At 45.3% G+C, this 22,497-nt stretch overlaps 1 protein-coding gene across 1 annotated transcript in view; it reads left to right on the top strand.

The window, feature by feature from the left end:
- The first annotated feature begins 9,513 nt into the window (after nucleotides 1-9,513).
- Nucleotides 9,514-22,497, top strand: part of HS3ST4 (heparan sulfate-glucosamine 3-sulfotransferase 4) — a 386,975-nt gene continuing 373,991 nt past the window's right edge. Inside the window, exon 1 of the mRNA XM_067706336.1 lies at nucleotides 9,514-10,283. Within this exon, the coding sequence (XP_067562437.1) occupies nucleotides 9,556-10,283 (728 nt within the window). The 5' untranslated portion in view covers nucleotides 9,514-9,555. The remainder of the gene's footprint in view (nucleotides 10,284-22,497) is intronic.

Here is a 22,497-nt window from a genome sequence, read left to right as displayed (position 1 = left end):
TTACTTCCTCCTACATGAGTCATGTTTTATGGCTCCTCATAATTATAGAAAGTGTATTTTGCACATTCTAACACTCATGCACATGTAAATATTTACATTTCAGATAGGTAAAGACATACTCTGTTATAAAAATTACTTCACAACTAGAGACTTCTTTTCTTTGTACATGGTAGGGCAGGGAAATACACAGGCTCAAATCTGTCACTTACGATGGAGATCAGATTACATAGTTACATTTATCTCTCCTTGCAATATTCCCTACTTGAGAACTTCATCTTAGTTTAATATCAACAAACCTAAGCTCCTTGATTAGTTCATGAGGTTGTCAATTTAGCTTTTTTATCAGAATATGGAAAGAATTTACATTGTAGCACCTGAATAAACAAAGTCCTTTTTGGACTAAGAAATTTATTTTAATCTTTCTATTTAATTCAAAAATCTGTTTCCCTTCTTAAAGGGAGACTAGTTTTTCTAATTACACATTTTATTTTCTCAAAGAAAGGTTTATGTCACTTTGCTTCCATAACTCCATGTGAAATTTAGAATGAACTTATCAAAATATACATAACGCATACTTACACATGACCCCTATTGGGATTTTGTTTGAAATTCCTTGGAATTTCGTGATTAATGGTGAGAAACTTTACAGTACTGAGTTTTTCATTCATAAATATGATAAATGAATAAATGTGTAGGTTTGTTTATTCATACAAGTTTACGCCTGTTGTGAGTTGAATTGTGTCTCCCAAAAAGATATTTTGAAGTTCTATCCCTCGGTACCTGAAAAAGGGAACTTATTTGGAAATAGGGCCTTTATAGATTTAAGCAGGTTAAGATGAGCTCATCAGGGTGGGCCCTAAGCCAGTATGACTGGTGTCCTTATAAGAAGAGGAAAGTGTCATATGAAGAGGAAAGTGTCATATGAAGAGGAAAGTGTCATATGAAGAGGAAAGTGTCATAAGAGACACACAGGAAGAAGACCATGTGACAAAAGAGGCAGAGATCAGAGTGACGCAGCTGCAAGCCGAAGACCGCCAAGGACTGATGGCCACTGCTAGGTGCTAAGGACTGATGCCACTACTAGGTGCTAAGAAGCAGCAAGGAAGGACCGCCAAGGACTGATGCCACTACTAGGTGCTAAGAAGCAGCAAGGAAGGATTCTCCCAAGAGTCTCGGCGGGAGCATGGCTCTGCTCACACCTTGATTTCAGACTTCTAGCCTCCAGAACTGCGAGAGAATGAATTTCTTTCTAAGCCACACTGTGTGTAGTACTTTGTTATGGCAGCCCTAGGAAACTAAAACAACGCCCTTCCAAAAAGTTGTATAATTTTATCAATAAAGGACTCACTTGCCTTTTATTGCGTTTATTTCTAAGTACTTAATGGATTCTATTGTGGTTCTGAAGAGTATCTTCTCTTACAATTATATTTTCTAAATGTATCTAGATTGTATATAAGAATGCTATTACTCTTTGTATTTTGAATTTTATTCAGCAACCTTGCCAAACTCTTTTGTTTGTAGATTTTCATACATTTTCTTTTGCCAACAAACACATAGTACGCAAATAATAATCATTTGTTTTTTGCTTCCCAAGTCTCATGCTTTTTATTATTCTTTCTTATCTTATTGCATTAACTGAGAACCCCAGCTTAAGGCTATTCAGGACCTGTGATGGCAGGTATACTTGTCTTGTTCCTGTCTTTAAAGGTTCAGCTCTCATATTTTGTAATGTCTCATTATAATGTTTGCTGTAGGTTTTTGGCAGATGGGGAAAAATAACTTAACCTTTCTCTTAGTCAAGTTACCTTCAATGTAGTTTGCCAAGTATACTGACAATGAATGAAGTGGGTGAGAAGTTTCACATACTAAAAATAATCTTGCGTTCCCTGGCTTAATCCAGTTTTCCCTTTATATGTGGATTTAAATGTCACTTCCTCTTTGAAGGCTTCTCTTTTGCCTATATACTAGTTAGGAATCTCCAACAATGTGTTCCATAGTACATTGTATCTTCTCTCTTCTAAATGCCTAACTTTATTAAACTTGCTTGTGTAACTGTTTCTGCCTTCATGAGGACAGGGTTGTTGCTTTCTGCCTTGCTATTTTATCCTCCACGTCTAATCCAGGGCCCAGAATATACTAGTCTCTTGAAAATGACAACTGAAAGAATGAGTAAATGAATGAAACAAAAAGAAAGCAAGAAACTATGAAATTGAACAAAGCAGAATTAGCTGTGAAAACACTCATCCAAAGATTTGCGTAAGGTTTGTGTCAATAAAATTACAGAAGTCCAATAAGAGATATAAAAGAAGATTGAATGAATGAAGATTCACTTTCTATATTTCTGGGTGGGAAAACTCCAACATTCTGGGTTTATTATATAACATTGGTGTTTCAAACTGTTGGGAAATAATTAGTGCTAGGGAAATGAAGAAAAAAATAAAGTTAGGTTCTCATGTAAGACTACGTACTGAAATAAATTTCAGATGGTTTAAACATTTAAGTGTAGAAAATAAACCAAAAAATGTACTAGAAGAAAATGTACATTTGCATACTTTGGGGACATGGTTTTCCACCAAAGGTAGAAACTACAAAGGAAATAATAGAGAAATTGTGTACATAAAAATGAAAAAACTTATGTAATCAAAAAACACTAAAAAACAATTTACTGATAAAGGCAAACTGGTAATTTAATAATTGGAATATATATGAAAGAGAAAAAAAATCTGATATCCTTACCACATAAGAGACTTTTGTGAATCAGTAAGAAATAGCAACTAAGCAATAGAAAACTGATAAAAATAAAAATAAACACCTTCACAAGAGTGTGCTCAGACTCAACATGAACATGAGTGGGGCTAAAAGTGTGTCCCAGCTGGATAGAGTTCTCGGTTATTCTGGTGGATCTGGGGGACGATGCCCAGAGATGATTATACTTTTTAAAAAATTTCCCTACATCATCTCAACTTTTTTCCTCCCTACTTGATGCAGTGGTCACAGGACCAGGTCTGCAACTAAAGGGGCTAGAAGTAGGGATGATTCCTAAACAAAACACTGTAATTGTGCTTTTAACCTTATGTCAGACAGAATTCCTAAGGGCCTGATGGGGGCCCTTAGGAATAGTATCCTGGGGGGCAGGATGTACCTTCACCCCATCCAGCAAAACTGGGATTAACAGTGAATGTAGATATATTGTCTGGGGGGAAAGATAGCCTGCTAGCTCTGTGCCTGTTTAACCCTCACTTATCTGAATAGAAATGGAACAGAAGGGGAGGCACTTGCTAGACCAGCATTGCCGCCTGCAATCTAGACCAGCACAGGGGCTGAAACTACTGTCTTTTCAGAGGTGGAAATGTTTGGGTATAAATGGAAAAAGAAAAAGAAAAATAGTAGCTGAGGGAAGGGGAATCAATAAATAGGCTATGCAATGAGGGAAACCTAGTATTACATTAACACCTCCAAAGGGCTCACAGGAAGAGATGTTATTGTCTCTTAGCTTGATGATACCAGGCGCCTGAAGGGGTGAAGCCACATATTGTTGAGACCACTTCTGCTTCTGGAACCTGATGAGATTGAACGGAAGCCTGAAAACCTGAGTGGGCTGGCCCTGGGAGGCTTTTTCATATCATCTGATGATAGTTATTAATGACTGAGTGGGATTCTAGTAATGTGCCTGTATCTTTTGCCCTTTTTGATTGTTTTGCTCTAAGGGATCCATGTTAGAGGAGTAGGGGGTAGACTGTGATATTGTGACTTATAAAAGAAATATGTATTTGATCCCCACCCCTCCTGACACAGAGTTCCTAAAACCCTTGGAATTTCTATGATAGGAGCAATAAAGGTGTCTTTCGTTATGTTAGTGAGGTGACTTTTGGAAAGCCCATAGGCAGCCTAAAGATGGAGCCTGGTTGCCAGGGGAACAAACCATGTGATCAGAGGGTTGGAAATTTTGGTCCCTGCCCCCACCCCCTTCCCCTCCAACCTCCTGGGAGGGGAAGGGGGCTGGAGTTGGATCAATCGTCAATGGCCAACGACTTAATCAATCCTGTGTAATTAAGCTTTCATAAAAACCCAGAAGAACGGGTTTGGAGAGCTTCCAAGTTTGTGGACACAGGGAGATACTGGGAGAGTGGAGCACGCAGGGAGCGTGGAAGCTCCACCCCTGTCCCCCTGCTTTGCCCTGGGCATCTCTTTTGCCTGGCTGCTCCTGATTGTATCCTTTTATAATAAACTGGTCATCTAGTAACTAAAACGTTTCTCTGAGTTCTGTGAGCCCCTCTGGCAAATTAATCAAACCCAAGGAGGGGGTCTTGGGAATCTCTGATTTATAGCCAGTGGCGACAACCTGGATTTGCGATTGGCATCTGCAGTGGGGGAGCTCTCGTGGGACTGAGCCCCTCATCTGTGGAATCTGATGCTGTCTCCAGGTAGACAGTGTCAGAATTGAGTTGAATTGTAGAACACCCAGCTGGCGTCACAAGAATTTCTTGTTGGTGTGGGGACTGCCCCACCTCCCAAAAATACATACACATTGGAATTGGTACCAGAACCTGTTTACAAAACTGTAAAAGATAAATGTCTTAGCTTGGGTTACCATAACAAGATACCATAGAGCACATGACTTAAACAACAGAAATTTATTTTCTTACAGTTCTGGGGGCTGGAAGTCTGAGATCTGGTCAGGTTCTGGTGAGGACTCTCTTCCTCGCTTACATAAGGTCCGCTTTTCACTGTGTCCTCAGACGGCAGGGTGTGTGTATGTGTGTGAAGAAACAGACAGAGGTATCTCTTGAGCTTCTTATGCGGCCACAGTCCTATCCGATTCGGGTCCCACCATTATGACCTCATTTTAACCTTCCTTCCTAAGACCTTGTCTTTGGATATGGCAACACTGGGGGTTAAGGCTGCTACATACAAATTTTGGGGCAACACAGTTCGATCCACAGCAATTAACTGATCATTTCCATTCTTCCTTACTTGAGCTTCTTGCTCTTTTTCTAGCTTCTTCATTTCCTTTAAATCTTTCTTCTTTTTGGATAAGTATATTGAAGACACAATCTTTCTTATAAGTATTGCTGAATTCCACCCACGAGATTTTGTCATGTAGAGCTTTCAGCTCTAAGTATTTCCTGATTTCCCATGTGAGATCCTTTTCAATGCACGGTCCTGTACGTTCATAGCCATTATTATTATTTTTTAACTGTTTGCTCCTTTTATAAGTATATAATGTTCATTTTTGTCACCACGTTGCTTTTGGTTGGAGCTTTACCTCTGGATTTCTATAGATATACCTTTTTATTGACAGGTAGAAGACAAAATGGGGAAATACATTTGCTGTATATGAGACAAAGGTTCTGTCTATACTGCTGGGACAATGTAGACTTCTAATCCATCATTCATCCACCTCTGTGAAAGGGAATTCTAATATTGGCTTGTGGAAGTCATTTTGGTCCACAGCAGAGGAAATTCATAATATGTATGTTTTCAACAGTCAGATAGCCTAGGTTGTGTTGTATTCACAAACCAACCCTCCACGTCTCAGGAGCTGAGAACAAGCAAGGTTTATTTTTTGTTTATGCTACAAGTGATCAGGGGCTGGCTCTTTACTGTCCTTGCTCAGTGTGGAGGATTGAATAGATGGCAGCCAAGAGGGGCTCAAGCCCCCTCTTGCACAATTGCCAGGCAGGAAAAACATTCCCACCGGTAAATCTCCCGCTGTGTTTCAAACCTTCTTCCTAGAAGAGACAGTCTCACTTCCTCTTGCTTCATGAATTAGCCAACACGGCACAGAGTCACACCTAACTTCAAGGGGCCAAGAAAACACATGCCTCCCGTGGGCCACAGGAGAGCCAACCGTATTTGCTGAATGGCAGTGATGACAGCTATACACTTATCCGCCCCATTTATTGCCTTTTCCAAAGCTGACTGTTGCTTTTTGTTTGTTGCTGATTTTTTTTAAATTCCCTCAGTTACGTGAGTTATATACATCCTTCTAGTAAATTTCTTTAATAAAAAACTGAACCAAACCGAAGTTGGTCAGAGTTAGTTTCCATTGCTTAAAGAAACCCAAAAAACTATCGAAAGCTTTGGACTTGGCATTATCAATGCAACTGAGCAGCTTAGGAAAGTGAACTTGAACTGACACATTCCGCTGGTTTTGAAGAAAGGGCACACACATATTTTTTACGGATAAGGTTTTAATAAGAAAAGAAGACCGGCATGGATGAGCCAATATTTAGATCCAAACAATTACTGGTAGCCACCACATGTCAGGCAGGGAGCCAGGTATTTTTGCATATGCTCTGTAAGTCAATTTGATTCTTTATAAAAACAATTTGGGGTGAGTCTTATTGTCCATAATTTATATATGCAGAAGATGAGGCTCAGGGAGGTGAAATGACCTGTCCGAGAGACCCACTTAGCTAGCAAATGACAGCTTTGTTTTAATTCTATTGTCTGACCATATGGAGATGAAACAATGATGCAGCGTGCATGTTTGAATGGTAGGTACTGTTTGGTTTGGCAATGTGACTGTGAGACACATAAAAGGTGGAAGGGCACCCTAGCGCAAAGGTAAAGAGGTTGGAGTCTATGAGTTCGGAGGCAGTGAGAGGAAGGGTACAGAGTCATTGAGGGCATTTGTAGAGCTCTGTCTCAGAAATACTGTGCCCTAGGATGAACAGAAACAGGCACATTTGGCTCAAGGGAGGCCTGGAGAGCAGTTGGAGGAATATTGCAAAAATTCAGATAGGCCTTAATGAGCATGGGTGTTGGCAGTGGAAACAGAAAAAAAAAAAAAATTCTATCTGGTCTCCAGATCCATTGGGATTTGCTGAATGAAGTCTGGGTTCTCCCTATGTAGATAGCTCCTGCTTTTTATTGTAGGTTTCTCAAGAACTCGCTGGATCAAGAGTATAAAAAAATAGACAACTGCCTAAGTGAGAAATCTACAAAACTCCTCTGGTCCCCAAATCACCTCTTCACCATCAGTTGTGGGGCTGACACCTTACCAGTGGGGCTCCATTCTCTCAAGAGTCTTTTATTAAAGTGTGACTATTTGGGGACAAGAGGGAGAAGGGATTCCGGGAAATTTCCTCCTTAGCATCGTCCAGGCAAGTAACATAAATACAGGGGGACAATCTGGGTGCCCCATGAAGAATACGGCATACGTGCTCCACCTAAAGGAGGCTTCTCAGCTCTGGCTGAGGGGCCCAAATCTGCTGGATCTGTTATTTCAACAGAAACCTCATCTCCAGATTTTTTTTTTTTTGCTGGAAAGCCCTTAATATTTAAATACTGCAACTAGCTGAAATTTCTTCATATCACTGTGCCGGCCTTATTCAGCTTTACTGGTCACCAGTTTGCCACCTCTGGGTTAAATTTTAACACAGTTTTATCAAAACCTTGCCAAATGTGAAAAAGCACATCTTTAGTAAAACTAGGTACAAAGAAGGTTTATTTGAATTGCTGAGAGGGTAGATGGAAAAGTTTGGGCACTTGGACTACAGGGTGGCCCTGGGCCACATGTTGAGTAGTCTGGTGCCTGGGCCTGCAAAGGGAGATGGGGCACGGCAGCGGCAATATTTGCTGCCACTGGGGCCTCCTGGCTGACCACCCAGAGCTGGGCTTGGAGTGGGAAGAGAGATGGGCCAAGCTCGCGGTTTCTCCCAGCTCTAGCTGGCCCCTTCCCATTAACATTACAGTAATGCAGTCGTGTGGTGTTTGAAAAAAGCATCTCTAGTTACACGGAATGATTTACAGGACACCAGACTCTGCATTTCAGAGGTCTCCAGTGTACCGTAAAAAATATATTATAAAGGAATAATCTTTATCTGAACTAAAGCTGCAGTGAAGGAAACTCGTGTCCAGCTGAGAGCAGCAGTGAGCTTTGGTTCACTCAGGGAAAAGTCCGTGTTCTTCATCTTATTTGATTAACATTTGCTTCCCCTCTTTGGCACTAGGTATCTAGTTAATATTTAGACATTATATACTTTTTCTTTCAGCTGTTGTTCCCATTATATGATCAAACAAAACCGGAGATGCCAAACACATCTGTGAAAACAGACGGACCCGCCAGGCACCCAGCTGTGGCTGGCAGGGTAAATGGGACTCAGCGAGCCAGCCCCTGGGAGATACTGGCCCTGGGTGGGTGCAGGGGCAGCCCCTGTCCCCAGCAAGCAGAGTTGATTGCTCTGCCTCTCCCTCCCGTTGCAGACTCCCAATTCCCCCACTTCCAAGAAGCAAGGCTCTAGTTTCGAATCTCCCAAATCCTGCTGATGTTTACCATTACCTCCCCAGGAGAGGGAGGTGAGGGATGGAAATCTCGCTGAAAAGAATGCACTTAAAAAAAAAAAAAAATCAATGAAGCGATGCACAGACACCCTGCAACGCAACTTGTCTCTGCTTCTTAGATGTTTAGAGCGATGACGGTCTCAGTCGGTTTCAGTCCAGGGAAATCTAACTCCTTTCGCGGCAACGCCCCCAAGGGCCGCAGGTGTACCTCTGGTTAAGGGTGTAGAGAAAGGGACAGCCTCATTTTTCGGAGCAGAAAGCGCAGTCCCCCTGTGGCGGGACAGAGGCAAAAACTCTGTGGGTAGGGAAACCTGGGGGTTTGTGTCCAAGCTCAACCCGTCAGGAGCTTCAAGATGAGATGGGGAGGCTGGAAAGACGGAAGTTGGAATGAGAGAGCTGTTATGGAGCAGAAACCACTCCTGGACCAAAGGCAGGAGGATATCCAGGGTTAGAGAAGGGCGCGTCAGGGATGGGCCGAGTTTGCCTGGAGTCCCAGGGGGAAAGGGGACAGCGAGAGCTCGGTGAGCGGCACCGGCGGCGGGCGTCTGGCTCTATGTCCCTAAAAGTACTGGGAGAGGGATGCAGAACCCAGCGTCCCAGGCTCCCAGGGGAAGGGAAGCACGCGGGGTGCGGCGGGGAACACCTCCAGCGAGTGCTTGCCGAGCGGGGGGGCGGGGGGTACGATCTCCGCTTCCCCAGGTGCCCCAGCCCTAGCGCACGCCTCCGCTCCCGCGGCCCCCGCCCCCCCTGCAGGCGCGCGCGAGGCGCACTCCCCCTTCCCTCGGCGGCGTGGGGCGCGCGCCCGGCCCCCTCCGCCTCCCTGCCGCGCCTCTCCTCTCTCCCGGCAGAAAGTTAGCAGCGGGGAAGGAACTCTGGGCTGCAACAGCGCGCGGCGGCGGCGGCAGAAGCTGAAACGAGAGCCGCGGCGGAGCCAGGGAAGCTGGGGCGCTGCAGACGGAGAAGGTGCAGCCGGCGGGTCCGCGCGCCCCCCTCGGGCCCCTTGCCAGAGGCTGAGGGGGGTGGTGGGGGGCCCCCCGGACGCCGCGAGGAGAGCGGGGAGGGGGGCCATGCGGCCGGGTTCCCCCCCGGCGCAGCGGGACAGCGGCCAGGGCCGGGGGCGCAGCGGCGTCGCTTCATGCAGCCGGGGCGGCTGGGCAGCAGCGGCGGCGGCGGCGGCGGCGGCGGGGGCGGCGGCTGAAACCATGTCCGGGCAGCGCCGGGGGCCGCCGCCGCCGCCGCCGCCGCCGCCGCGAGCCGGGAGCCGCGATGGCCCAGTGGTCCGCACCTCCTCCGCCTCCGCCTCCACCTCTCGCCGCGCCGCCGCCGCCCGGCGCCTCGGTTAAGGGCCCGCCGGCGCGCAAGCTGCTTTTCATGTGCACCTTGTCCCTGTCCGTCACCTACCTGTGCTACAGCCTCCTGGGCGGCTCGGGCTCCCTGCAATTCCCCCTGACGCTGCAGGAGCCGCCGGCCGCCGCCGCCGAGCCCCCGCCAAGCCCGCCGCCACCCTCGCTGCCGCCTCCCCCCGTGCGCCTCGGCGCCCCCTCGCAGCCGCCCGCGCCGCCGCCGCCGGACAGCGCGAGCCGCGGGGAGCCGCCCGAGCCCCCCGAGCAGCCTTCCGCCCCCGGGGCCGACGGCTGGGGGCTGGCGAGCGGCGGCGGGGCCGCCCGGGACGCCTGGCTCCGGACCCCGCTGGCCTCTGGAGAGATGGTCACGGCGCAGAGCGCGCTGCTGGAGAGGGAAGCGCAGGAGTCCAGCACCACAGACGAGGAGCTCGCAGGCCGGAGGGCGGCCAACGGGAGCAGCGTGAGGGGCGGCGCCGTCAGCACCCCCGACTACGGGGAGAAGAAGCTGCCACAGGCCCTTATCATCGGGGTCAAGAAAGGAGGGACCCGCGCGCTGCTGGAGGCGATCCGAGTGCACCCGGACGTGCGGGCGGTGGGCGTAGAGCCGCACTTCTTCGACAGGAACTATGAAAAGGGACTGGAATGGTACAGGTAGGACCCCGAGCTCGGCGGATGGGATAGGCGCGTAGGGGAGACCAGCACGGGAAGCTGCCGCTCCCCTGGCCTTTGGGGATCCGGGCAGCGTCCCGAGAGGTCTTAACCCCGCGCGGGCTCTGCGCACCCTGGCGGAGCTGCTCTGGGGGAGCGGCGGAGAGGGCTGGAGGCTAGCCAGGGATCACTTAATTCTAGGGCGAGGAGAGAGGGGTCCCCCTGATCTGCCTGCCTCAGGCTCCTCGTCCAGGGAGCTGCTTTCCGAATCTGCCTAGTTCCAAGCCTGGGAATCCCCAGCCCTCGTGCCCCCGGGGTGTTTCCTAACCCAGGCTCTCGCGGGGCGGTGCGCTTCTGTGCTGGGGACGCTGAGGAATGGACAGGACAGCTAGATTGACCAGAGGGCTTTGGGATCCCCTGGAATCTCTCAAAATCGCCCTCAGACGCATTTGCGTGGCTGGAATCCAGTGTTTTCAGTTCAGAGCAAAATGAACAGGGAACAGTTAAAAGGATGATGCTGGCGAGTTCGGGCTTTCTAGTAAAAACTCAGGATGTCCCCCGTCTCCAGAACTTTCTATCCCTCTTGGGCTGCATGAACACTGGGTTGATTTTGCATCAGGAGTATCCGTGCCTACATGACAGTTGGTGCCCTAAGAGTTTTCATACCCTGCACCTGTGCCCTTTCTAACCTGTGCCTCCTTTGCAACATACTGGAGCTTGTATCTAGTGAGTTGTTTGTTCATCTCCCTCCTTTTCCACCGTCTGCCAGCGTTGAGGGAAAGGGAGAAGAGAGGAGTAGTAAGTTAAGTGTGGGTAAAATAAATTAATAATCCAGCGTCGTACCCCCGCCCCCTCCTTTCCTCTTGTTTTTTAATTTCTCTGGAAAACAGATCTGGATGGCTGGCCCCATCTCGGTTGTATCTCAGTAATTAATTGCAATTGTCAACCAGAAACACAGGCTTTGTCAGTTAAAGTGATGTTATCATCTTAGCAGAGCCAATAGGTAAAATAAGGATTGTTTCCTGACAAGTCGCCTTCTTGTTGAAGAGATGTGCTTTCTAAGTTTAAATTACAGCCTAGGAAAGTTTTAGAAATAACTTAACTTTGGAAATATATGATAAATGTGTGTATTGTGATTGATTTCTTTCCGTTTTAAAAATATGCCTTATGCTTTCAAAGCTTGAGAGAAGTACACTTAGGGATGAACATTCCAGCACATTAAACCGAAACAGCAAATGCGACTGTTCATGTCTTGTCTGTTTCAACAGAGAGAACTAATTGCGATATTTTAGGAGGCTTCAAACAGCCCCTTCCTATCAAAATAAAAAACAGCAAATGCCTAATTTAACTGGAAAATCAGTATTTATAACATGACAAGCCATGGCTTCCAGTTTGCAATTATAATTAAAAAGGTGTTAGTGCAACAACAGCAAAAAAAAAAAAAAAAAAAAAAGGTATGATGTCTGGGAAGGTTTCAGTTGTTTAACTGTTGATTGTAAGAATGTTCTGGTTTCTGCTGTGAGGCAGCCATGGCCCTAAGAGGGTAACTATGGCTTTTTGCAATTCTAATTTTAAAGCCCTGTATCTTGTGAGAAGTGTCAAATGCCCTTTGGGGGAGAGGGAGGCATAACGATCAAATCTCTCTAACACGTGTTTGGGTTGCTTTACTGCAGTTGGAAATGGAGAAGGGGGTGTTTTATTTGGATGCGTTAAAATAAAGTTGACGAAGGGTGTGTGGCGGACTGCATGTCAGGAAGTCCCATCATAGGGTCTGGAGCATTTTCTGAATGAAAAGATAAAAGATGCCAGGTCTTCTTACGTTCTTTTATACTGCGGCTGGGAAAAGGAGGTATATGTAAACTGCCTCGCTGTCAGGACATGGCTGTTGAAGATCTGTGGTACCCTCAGCCATCACTTGTGGTATTTGGGGCTCAGTGCCCCATAGGACTAAGAGATGTAGATGGACCTGGGTTCCCTTGATCCTCACTGAAGAGGACCATGTGATATGTCTGTATCCCTCATCTCCTGCCCCAGCATCACACCCATGGTAGATCCTTATTATGATTAGTGGTGCTGATTGGAGTTGCTGGAGGAGAATCTATCTAACGTAGAGGAATCATTTTCCACCCAAACCTGGCTGTTGAGATGACTCCCAGAAACCCTTTGGATCCTAGGATAGCTCTAGCCCTAACAGGGGCAGCCGTCTTTTGAGGGCATTTTGGGGATTTCCGTTGGCCGCATCTCTTCAGGCTCTTCTCTCCCTCTCCCTTCCTCCTGGTTCCCTGGTCCCAGTCTTTTAAATGGTGGCATCTGTACTTAAGTGGTTACATTTCCTCCCCATATGCCTTGTACCTTATCTGGAATCTTACTCTACTATTTGCCTGATAGAGATTCACAGGTTAATTAAAGGTTTTGATCCCCTCTTCCCATTATTTGTTTTGTTTTTCTTTTTCATTTCGACGCGCTTCCCAGTAGCCTACTGATTCTGCGGGTGATCATGGTTGTTGTGATTTCCATGAGAGGGAGAGAAGGAAGAAATTGGGGCTGCTCTCGGCAGAGCTGGCAAGGGTTTCCTCATATTCAACTAAGCAGCCCCAGTTTTATTTCCTTGGTGTCACTCCGGTCATGTCTAAATCCGGGTTTTGCTTTCGCCTATGCTGTTGCTCTAATGTGATTTAAAAGCACATTTGCGATTAGAACATATGCATCAGATTTGCAGGACAAGATAGACTGATGGATTAGGGTGCGTTAAAGCTGTGGCACAGCAAGCCTCACTTGGTGGGTTGACACAGGCCAGTGATTAATAAGTGGGGGTAGATTAAACTCTCCGTCCCTCCCCCCCTCAAAAAATTAAAAGGGCAAAGCCACAATACGCCTTTCAATGTGCGCTCATGCACACTGGGCAGAGACCTTAAACTCCTCTAAGGGGTGGGACCTTGTGGCAGGCCAAGTGGCTGCCACGGCAGAACTCATTAAAGTGACGGAAATGACTTGGGCTGTGGTCTCCCTCGTGGACTACAGACTGTACAGTGACTGCGACCACTTTGCTTTGGAAACCATTCAGCTGTAGGGTGACGCGAAGTGACCCTCCATGGTTTCAAGCTGTCTTCACTGCCAGCAGTTACTACACACATCCTGTCGGCTGGAGGGAAATAGCTGGCGTTCAGTAGTCATGCTTGTGCTACGCAGAGGAGAGTGGTCCACAGCATCATTCGGACGTGGTGTCCAGAGAGAGAAAGAAGGAGGGCAGCATAAGGCGCTGGCGTGTACTGAACGCCTGTTATTGTGGTGGTTTGCGTTTTATAGACATATTATCACATCTGGGTGGCATGATGAGGCTGTGAGCAAAAGAACAGCATTTCTGCTTTACAGTTGGCTCCCAGAGGGTAAAACAACTTGCTCGAGGTTGCTCAGCTGGCCAGGGGTTGAGCTGACATTTGAAGCCACATCTGTCCAAAGTGCTGGTATATAGAGTGCTAGCAAGGTCTTTTCCTTCCTTCTTTCATTCAGCAAACATTTAATGATACTTAATATGTGCGCAGTGTACTGTTTCAGGTGCTGGGGGTAAAGGGGTGAACAAGACAGGTGAAGCACCTGTTCTCTTGGAACTGACGTATTAGTGGGGGTGGGAGTGGGAGAAGGGGAGACAGCAAACAAACAAGTCCTTCTGCTTACTCTTGTAATGTGGCTACTAGAAAATTAAAATTTACACTTGTGACTCCTGTTATATTTATTTCCACCGGGCAGCACTCCTGTAGAGCAGTGCTTTTTAAACTTTAAATGCACACAAAACATGGGGAGCGGGGGTGGGGAGTGGTGGTGTTAACGTGCAGGTTCTGAGTCCGTAGGTCGGGGATGGGGCCTGAGATTCTGCATTTCTGATTTCCAAGGTGATGCCGTTGCTGCTGATTACTGGACCTCTCTTTGAGTAGCAGCGGCCTAGAAAGTAATTGGGGTGTGTGTGTGTGTGTGCAAATGTGTGTGCATGTGTTATTTTACATCAAATGATGAGGGAAAACCTCTCTGTGGAGGTGATATAAGTGTCATGAAAGAGTAAGATCCTCCCACGTGAAGACCTGGGTGGAGAGGTTTCTAAGCAGAGGGAACAGCAAGTGCAAAGGCTCTGAGGTAGAAACAAGCCTCATGGCTTTCCAAAGTGTTCTTTCATTATTCCAAAAGCACAGTGTTTGTAGCTGCGGGAAAACTGGGTTCAAAACCTGGCTTTGCAACTTACTTGTCGGATGGATAACTGACATAACATCACTTGCCTTCCGTTTATCTGAGAGTAATGCCTTCCTGGCAAGGTTGTTAGGAAGAATAAATGAAATACTAAAAGTGAATATATTTTCGAAACAAAAAGTGAGTATCCTAGAGCAGAAATGCAAATGAACCCAGCTACTGAGTTTTGGTCTCACATGCTTTGCCTTCTGTCACAGCCGTCCTCATACTGACTGGAGGCGGTCATTGGGGATGTTTTTGGGAAAAGCCTAATAATGATTGGCTTTGAAATCTACATCTGCTTAACCTTTTCAACCAAGAGTCACCAACTCAGATGCCTTCAGGGCTCATGTGGATAATATACATGAGCGAAGTAGACTAGGTGGGGAGAAACTGGGGCACAGATGTTCTTTCCAAAGGAGCAGCTACTGCTATATTCCAGCTACCCTTTTCCATGTGCAAATGTGGCATCAGGGGAGCCAGGTCTTCCACTTGGTAACAGACACTGGAAATCCAGGTTTTGGTGTGAAGTGGCCTGGTTTTTAATGTTGGCAACAGATTGAGATTTCTTAAAGGCGTGGTGTGGGCCAGCACTGCAGGACAAGCAAAACACATCTGTGGGCTGGATACAGCCAGCTGGCTACTGGCTAGTGACCTATGGTTTAAACTCATTTCAGAAAGTACCTGGCATACCCACACCCTCTGCAGTTGCCAGAATTGTGGCTTACTTGTGCTATTTTAGTTTAGATATTTTCCCCCTTAACTGATTTTGCAACAGCATGGGGGAACTCCCTCTGAGATACGTTGCAACAGCAACAAAGGAAACTGGATATAAACAGGAACTGGATATAAACTGGATATAAGCAGAAAAAGACAATTCACAAATAAATTTCCCTTTTGTTCCCAGTGAACATTTTCTTGAAGGAGGGGAAATTCTCAGTTGTTCAGTCCTTCATCAGGAGTATCTGTATTTGATCCCTTTAGGTCAGTTGCACTTATAAAATAGATTCTGGTCACATGGACGGAGTAAGACCTGAGAGCTTTTTAGGGTTCTAGGTTTTTCTTTGCCACATACTAGTTCCACTGGATGTGAGGTTCCTTAATATCTTCCTCCCTCTCCCTCCCTCCTTACCTCCCTTCCTTCCTTCCTTCTCTATTACTTAGATGATGCAGCTATGTTATCTTCATAGGGTCCATTCAACCACTGAAATATTTTGGTTCTAGAACAAACACTTTTATTAGACTCTTCAGAAGGAGGAAGCTAGTCAAGTAGTAGCGACATACTTTGGAACATGTATTTTTATCTCTGAGCCTGAATCCACTGCATCCTCATTGTGTGACCTTGGGCAAATTACTCGATATCACCAAGCCTCAATTTCTTTATCTGCAGAATGGGCTCATAGTATTTACTTTGAAGGGATGACGTGAGGATGAAATGAAATGACATTCAAAGTGCCCTACACAGTTTGTGACACAATACATTTTTCTCTCCCCTTCTTTCCTTTCTCTTTTACTCCCATTTTTTCCTTTTCCCCCTTGGTTTTCTTCTTCATTTTCCTTCCATTCTTTCCTTTTATCCTGCCTGTCAGTACAGAAGGCCCTAAAGAGAATGCGGTAATGCATTTTTCATTTGAATATAGTCTTTTATTTCAAGATTATGCCTGAATGAGGGATTTCCAACCCTGAAGCAGCGCTTAAGTAGCTCTCCAGAGAATAATCAAAACCAGATTCCAGAGTTTGGTCTATTGTAACTTGAGCTGAAGGAGAAGAGTCTGATTGCAGGAGGTAAGTGCAACCAGAATTCTCCATAAAGGGGATGGGGTAGGGAAGTGGCTAGGCTCTCTGGGCTGGCCCACTGACATTTTCTTGAGCCTATGGTAGGAACTGATGCTGATTGCTCCGATAGGTACAGGGATATTTAGGATGCCAAGGGCATGCTTGCCTTCAGTTTTCCTGCAGATCTGAAAGCTTTTGAGAATGCAGGATGGTTCAGGAAGACTCCACGAAACTCCCTGTCTTGAGGTTTGGCGGCTTTTTTCTGGGGAGTTCTCTAGCCATCATGACATGATTTATTTATTTTTATTTTTATTCTTGTAAACCATACCAAGCATTTTTACTTTTAAATTGAGTCAGGAGAGAGGCCTCCAGACTTCAGGTGAATGAGGGATTGCTAGGGCTGCACGGTAGAAAGTTTTAAAGGTTTTGGTTTTGCATAATGGATGGTATCTCTGAAACTGGTTGAACCACTGCCCTGTTAAAGTAATCCCTCGATTCCATTGGTTTCTGCGGTCTAACAGGCTCCTCTCTAACTGTCTTGGGAATTTCAATCTGAAATTATAATTCACTAAGGAAGCCTTTCAGCAGATCTTGCCCTTAATTAAAAGCAGGTGGTTGATTTTTTTTTAACACTCACTAGTTAGGATTGCCTTTCTTTAAAAAACTTTTTTTTCAACCTTTATTTAAGAATGCATAAAGCATATATGGAGGAGGACAAAGCAGCACATGAATTAGGCCATATTTTTTGGTTGTAAGGGATAGAAATGGAGCTAAACCAAGAAAGATAATTATTGGCTTATTACTTAGGAAGTCTAAGGGGTAATGGCTTCAAGAAAAGCTGAATCCAGGGGCCCAAATAATGGCACTAGGTCTCTGTCTCTTTCCATTCTTTGCCATGTTTGTCTATACCTTGCTTCATTCTCAGAATGGTTGTCTCACTACCTTTTAGGCAAGATGGTAAGCAGCAACCCTAGACATGTGTTTTTTTTTATCAATTCTTTTGGAAAAAATTTTTCTAAAGAGCTTCTGTGAGAAATTCCTGGAGATGCTGTTGACCCAGGTTGGGTCAGGTGTCCATCCTCAAGCAATCATTGTGTAGTTACTCTAATCAGGCCTGGGGGATGTCACCACCCCTTTGGCTTGGGGCGATGGTGGGAGTAGGGAAGCAGGGTTATTCCCAATACAGCCATAGGGAGTAGTTTCCCCATAAAGAATGAGGTGTTCAGGGGTTCTATTGATATAAGAAGTAGGGACCAGTTAAAACCACATATTCATTAAACATATAAAGATCCACTCTGGGGAAGGCATACGATCTCTTTGACTATTTTAAGCTGGGAAGAGGTACAAGTGGTTAGTTTGGGGAGGTTAAATGTACTTGTTATTTCAGTTATTCATTTATTTATTCGTTAAACCCGTATTTAATGTCAATTATGTGTCAGACATGAATCAGTCATGCCCTGTGATCTGAAAGAACTCAGCGGGGAAATGAACATGTAAGTGACTACATTACAAGGTAATTAAAGTCTTGACAAAGTGCGATTTATTCTAGGAATGGAAGGATGGTTTGATCTTGGGAAATCTAATAAATGCTGTGATTTACTTGTAACACTTCTCATTTAGAGAAAAATCTTATGATTATTTTATGGATGCTAAAAAGTCTGATAAAACTAAATATTTATTTTTGATTTTTAGAACGTCTGCTTATAAAATCGGATCATACCCAAAGCAAGCATCGTATTTAATGGTGTAACACTAGAAACACTCCCATTACATCCAGAACAAGACCAGAATGCCCACTATCATCACTATGATTTACCATTGCTCAGGAATGAATAGATAATGCAGTTAGATGCAAAAAAGAATAAGAACGGGGAAGTTAGAATTATCACCATTTGCCAGTAATTTCATCTTTTTTTGGAAAACCTAAGATAAGCAATCTCCCCCAACCCATGAATCTATTAGAAATAATAATAGGATTTATTAATGTGAGGAAATTACTATGCAAAATCTATAGTTTTCTTATCTGCCTATGCCAAGCATTTTGAAAATATAATGAGAGAAAATATCCTATTTATAGAACCAACCAAAGAGACAAAATAACTAGGAATAAATTTAGCAAGAATTGCAAGGGACTTGCAAGAACAAAATTTTAATACTTTCCTCAGGGGTGTCAGAGAAGAAAACAGTAAATGGAAAGAGAGCTCTTTCTGTAGGATAGCACTTCTTTTTTTTCCTTCCCTGCCCACTTCCTGCTTTCCCTCCCCCTCTCCTCCCCCCCCCCCCCCCCCGCCCTTTTTAACTGGAGAGCTTTGCTACTACATTGAGGTCAGGTGTGTTTGAGAGTGGTCTGAAGATACCATCTCTAGGAACATGGCCAAAATGTTGCACTTCAAATGTAGGTGTCCCTCACTTTCTACATTTTATTTGTCTGAGGAGAGGATGGTAAGATGACCACTCCTGTTCAGATTCATAAACAGTGTTAGAATTCCCCGTGGAGGAGGGTGGGTCCTGGCTGCTTTACATCCCAAATTCAGGGCTGGTAGGATCGTGCCAAGGGGAGGATTAACAGTTGAATTGGTGTAAATTTGTAAATTTAGGTGCACTCCTATTGCTACAAAGCAAAAAACAAATCACAGACAAATGATGGTTATTTAATGGAACGGGAAGATGAAGATTTAAGATTTGGACCTGAAAGAGTCACAGTAGCAGGGTGGTAAGAATCGCGGTGCTGGACACGTACTGTATACGCCAGCTTCTGCCCCGAGCGGTGGGTTCATTCAGTCTTCCCAAGAGCCTGGTGAGACAGGTAGTGTGATAGCCCACGGTGTACAGGTCAGGGAACTAAGGCGCAGAGAGGTCAAGGAACTTGCTCAAGATAGTTGGGATTCAAACCCAGGTGTTAGGCTCCAAACATACAGCAGTTCCTTTTTTTTTCTTGAAGATATTTTTTTTGATGTGGACCATTTTTTTAAAAGTCTTGATTGAATTTGATACAGTATTCCTTCTGCTTTATGTTTTTGGTTTTTTGGCCATGAGGCATGTGGGATCTTAGCTCCCTGACCAGGGATCGAACCTGCACCCCCTGCATTGGAAGGCGAAGTCTTAACCACTGGACTTCGAGGGAGGTCCCCAGCATTTCCTTTCATTTGTCCCCAAGCTCTTTTCCACTGGAAGGGTTGTCGTCCAGCATCCTGGGGGTGAATAAGAAATGCCAGCATTTCTGTGCTAGAAGGTTTTGGTTTCCTGTGTATGCACGGCCTACCTACAGGACAGGCTAATTGTGGGGTTTTGCCCCCAAAACAGACCATGGAAGTGTCTCCCTTTCTGTGCTGGGACCAAGCTCATTCCCACTTCAGGGCATTTAAATCTCTGTTTCCTCTTCCGGGAAGTCTCTGTCCCCAGATACCTAGACTGCAGGTATCTCGTTACCTGTCCTTCAGATCTTGGCTTATATTTCAGCTCCCCCCCACCAAGATCTTTACTAACTACCTAATTTAAAGACCCTTTTCCACTTCTGAGCTTGTTACACTGTTTTATTTTCTTCAGAGCATGTATTGCTCTCCCAAATCATCCTAATGACTTACCTCTCCCTCCCCAGAAGATCAGGTACAGGGGAGCAGGGCCTTGTCGCACATGAACTAGCCCGTGCTCTGAACCAGAAGCGGTACCTCGCACATGCTAGGCAATCCATAATGGTGGCTTATTCATCACTAATTCTGAATCAATGACTTATTGAATGAAAGGGGTACCTTCTTTGTGCTGTTTTCTTTCAAAACCCCAGGCTTCTGCGGAGCAATCACACACTCACATTCCTTGGGAACTCTGGCTAAGAATTGTTCTCAGCTCTTTCACGTACTATTTTTGCAAGACTATTTTGGGTACAAGAAAGAGAAACCCACTCAAACAAGCTGTGTGGGCTAGACAGTCTCCCCAAAAGGTCCCAGCGGCATACCACGTTATCCCATTTATTCTTCTCGGCAGCCTCGTAAAGTAGATACTGTCTTATCCCAGTGTTACAAATAAAGAGAATGAGACTTCAGAAGGGCAGGTGACGTTCCCGGAGTCACACAGCAGGTGTCTTTACATTGTAACTGGTGGCTTTTGGTTCCTAGCCTTTGTTGCTGTAGTTGCCAAAGGTTTAGAAGAGCCTGGATTATTCCTGACAGACTGTTACGCTCCAAGAGTAGTTTAGATGGTGTTTCTCTAAATGCATTATCAAAATGACATTATTGCCATTTAACAGTCAAACAGTTACATCGAGGCTGTGTTCGATTTGTGGCTCACTATAGGTGCAGATACACCTTTCTGCCTCCAGGTTAAAGCCTCTACGGGGGTTGGAGGTTTGGGTGTCCCCGGAGCTGAGGAAATTTGAGTCAAACTGCTTGAGTGCCTTCATCATAGGGCACTTTGCCTGCTTGGAGCTCTGTGATGTTTAGAAAAGAAAGCTGAACCTAAAATCAGAAGTTAAAGATTTGGAGTCTGAGTTCTGTGTCTACCTTGCCTGTGTGCATAGAGAGTATTTAGCCTTTGAGCCTTTGTTTTCTCATCTCTACAATGGGAATAACAGTTGCCAATAACCCCGCAGTGATTTTGCAAGGGCAGAATAACGGTGATGTGCTCGTATCTGCTTTGTGTACATTCTGCAGTTGTTGTTAATCCACACACGTTTTCATGAACTCCCCCAGGTAATTGGTTTTCTGGAATGTTGCACTCCAGGGAGTATCTGAAATACAGGACAAGCACTCTTATCATAAAGTTAGATTAAGAAGTTTAATTTACAGAAACTATTATATACCATGGATATCAAACCTTGGGAGGGCAGACTGCATAAAGATCCTGAGAATTCCTGGAGAACCTCTGTCTGCATAATTCTTTTATCTGATTCATGACCACCGATGCATCATTCTTTCATACTGAAAAAACATAAAAAGCTATAGGGCACATTTGCTTTTTAGGATTGCCCTGCAGTTGACGAGCTTTGGGAGTGACCAGAAGATTCTCTCATTTTGCTCTCAAATGACCTGTCATCTCTTCTTCCTGTGCACTCTCTCTGCATTTCTCAGATGGGCATATTAAATTCCCACCTTCTGGCTGCCTTACTAGCCTACTTTCTAAGCTGTGGAAGGCAGAATAACGCAGTCTCCCAATAACCACATCCTAAACTCCAAAACCTGTGAGTATGCTGCATTAAATGGCAAAGAAGAATTAAGGTTGCAGATGGAATTACGATTGCTAAACAGCTAACCTTGAGATGGGAGATTATCCTGGATTCCATGGATGAGCCCCATGTAATCACAAGAGTCCTTTTAAATGGAAGAGGGGGCAGAAGAGAGAGAATGAGAGGGATGGCAGCACGGGAGGGACTCAACCTGCTGTTGCTGGCTTTGAAGATAGAAGAAGCGGCCACAAGCTAAGGAATTCAGGCAGCTTCCAGAAGCTACAGAAAAGGAAATGGATTCTTCCTTGGAACTTCTAGAAGGAATGCAACCCTCTTGACACTTTGATTGTAGCCCATGGAGACCCATTTCAGGCTTCTGACTTCTAGCACGTTAAGCCAGTTAGTTTGTGACCATTTGTTACAGCAGCAAAACACTCTTCCCACATATCTTTAGAAGTCACCATCTTGTTTCTTTTCTTCCCTTTGCTTTTTCTCTTTTTTTCTGGAGAGTATAATCTCCGGGGCTCTTTGGTCTCTTGCCAAACAGCAACATAGATGTCACTGTCCACTCTTTGCAGATGGTCACTGTATTAGTTAGGGAAAAAACTGAACTGTTGCAGCAAAGAGACCCCAACCTACAGTGGATTAAATAAGATAGATGATGTTTTTCTCCCGCATGATGAAAGTCGATATTCAAAGTTTGTAGCGATTGTTGCTGCCTGGAGACCAACCACTCAGAAGGAACACGAGCTGCAAACAGTGAGTTCAGGTGTGCAGGTGTATATGTTTGAGTAGCAGCCCTGCATGGGCACTCCAGCCAGACTGGACTGCTGGAGCAGCTGTGCTCAGGGAGACCATTCAGAGACCCAAGTTCCATTCTTTCCATCTTGTGGCTCCACCATCCCCCTGGGAGCATGTTAGAAGTGCAGAATCTCAGATCCCATCACCAACTTTCGGAAGCAGAATTTTAAGAAGATACTTGGGGAATAATTTTGGGCAAAGTTTGAGAAGGTGGCCTTACAGTGAAGCTCTTCAACTTCAGCATAGTGGACATTTGGGGTCAGG

Source organism: Pseudorca crassidens, chromosome 15, assembly GCF_039906515.1.
Source record: "Pseudorca crassidens isolate mPseCra1 chromosome 15, mPseCra1.hap1, whole genome shotgun sequence".
Classification (NCBI taxonomy): Eukaryota; Metazoa; Chordata; class Mammalia; order Artiodactyla; family Delphinidae; genus Pseudorca; species Pseudorca crassidens.
The sequence above is the reverse complement of the archived record's forward strand: the minus strand, read 5'-3'. Positions and strand labels throughout refer to the sequence as shown.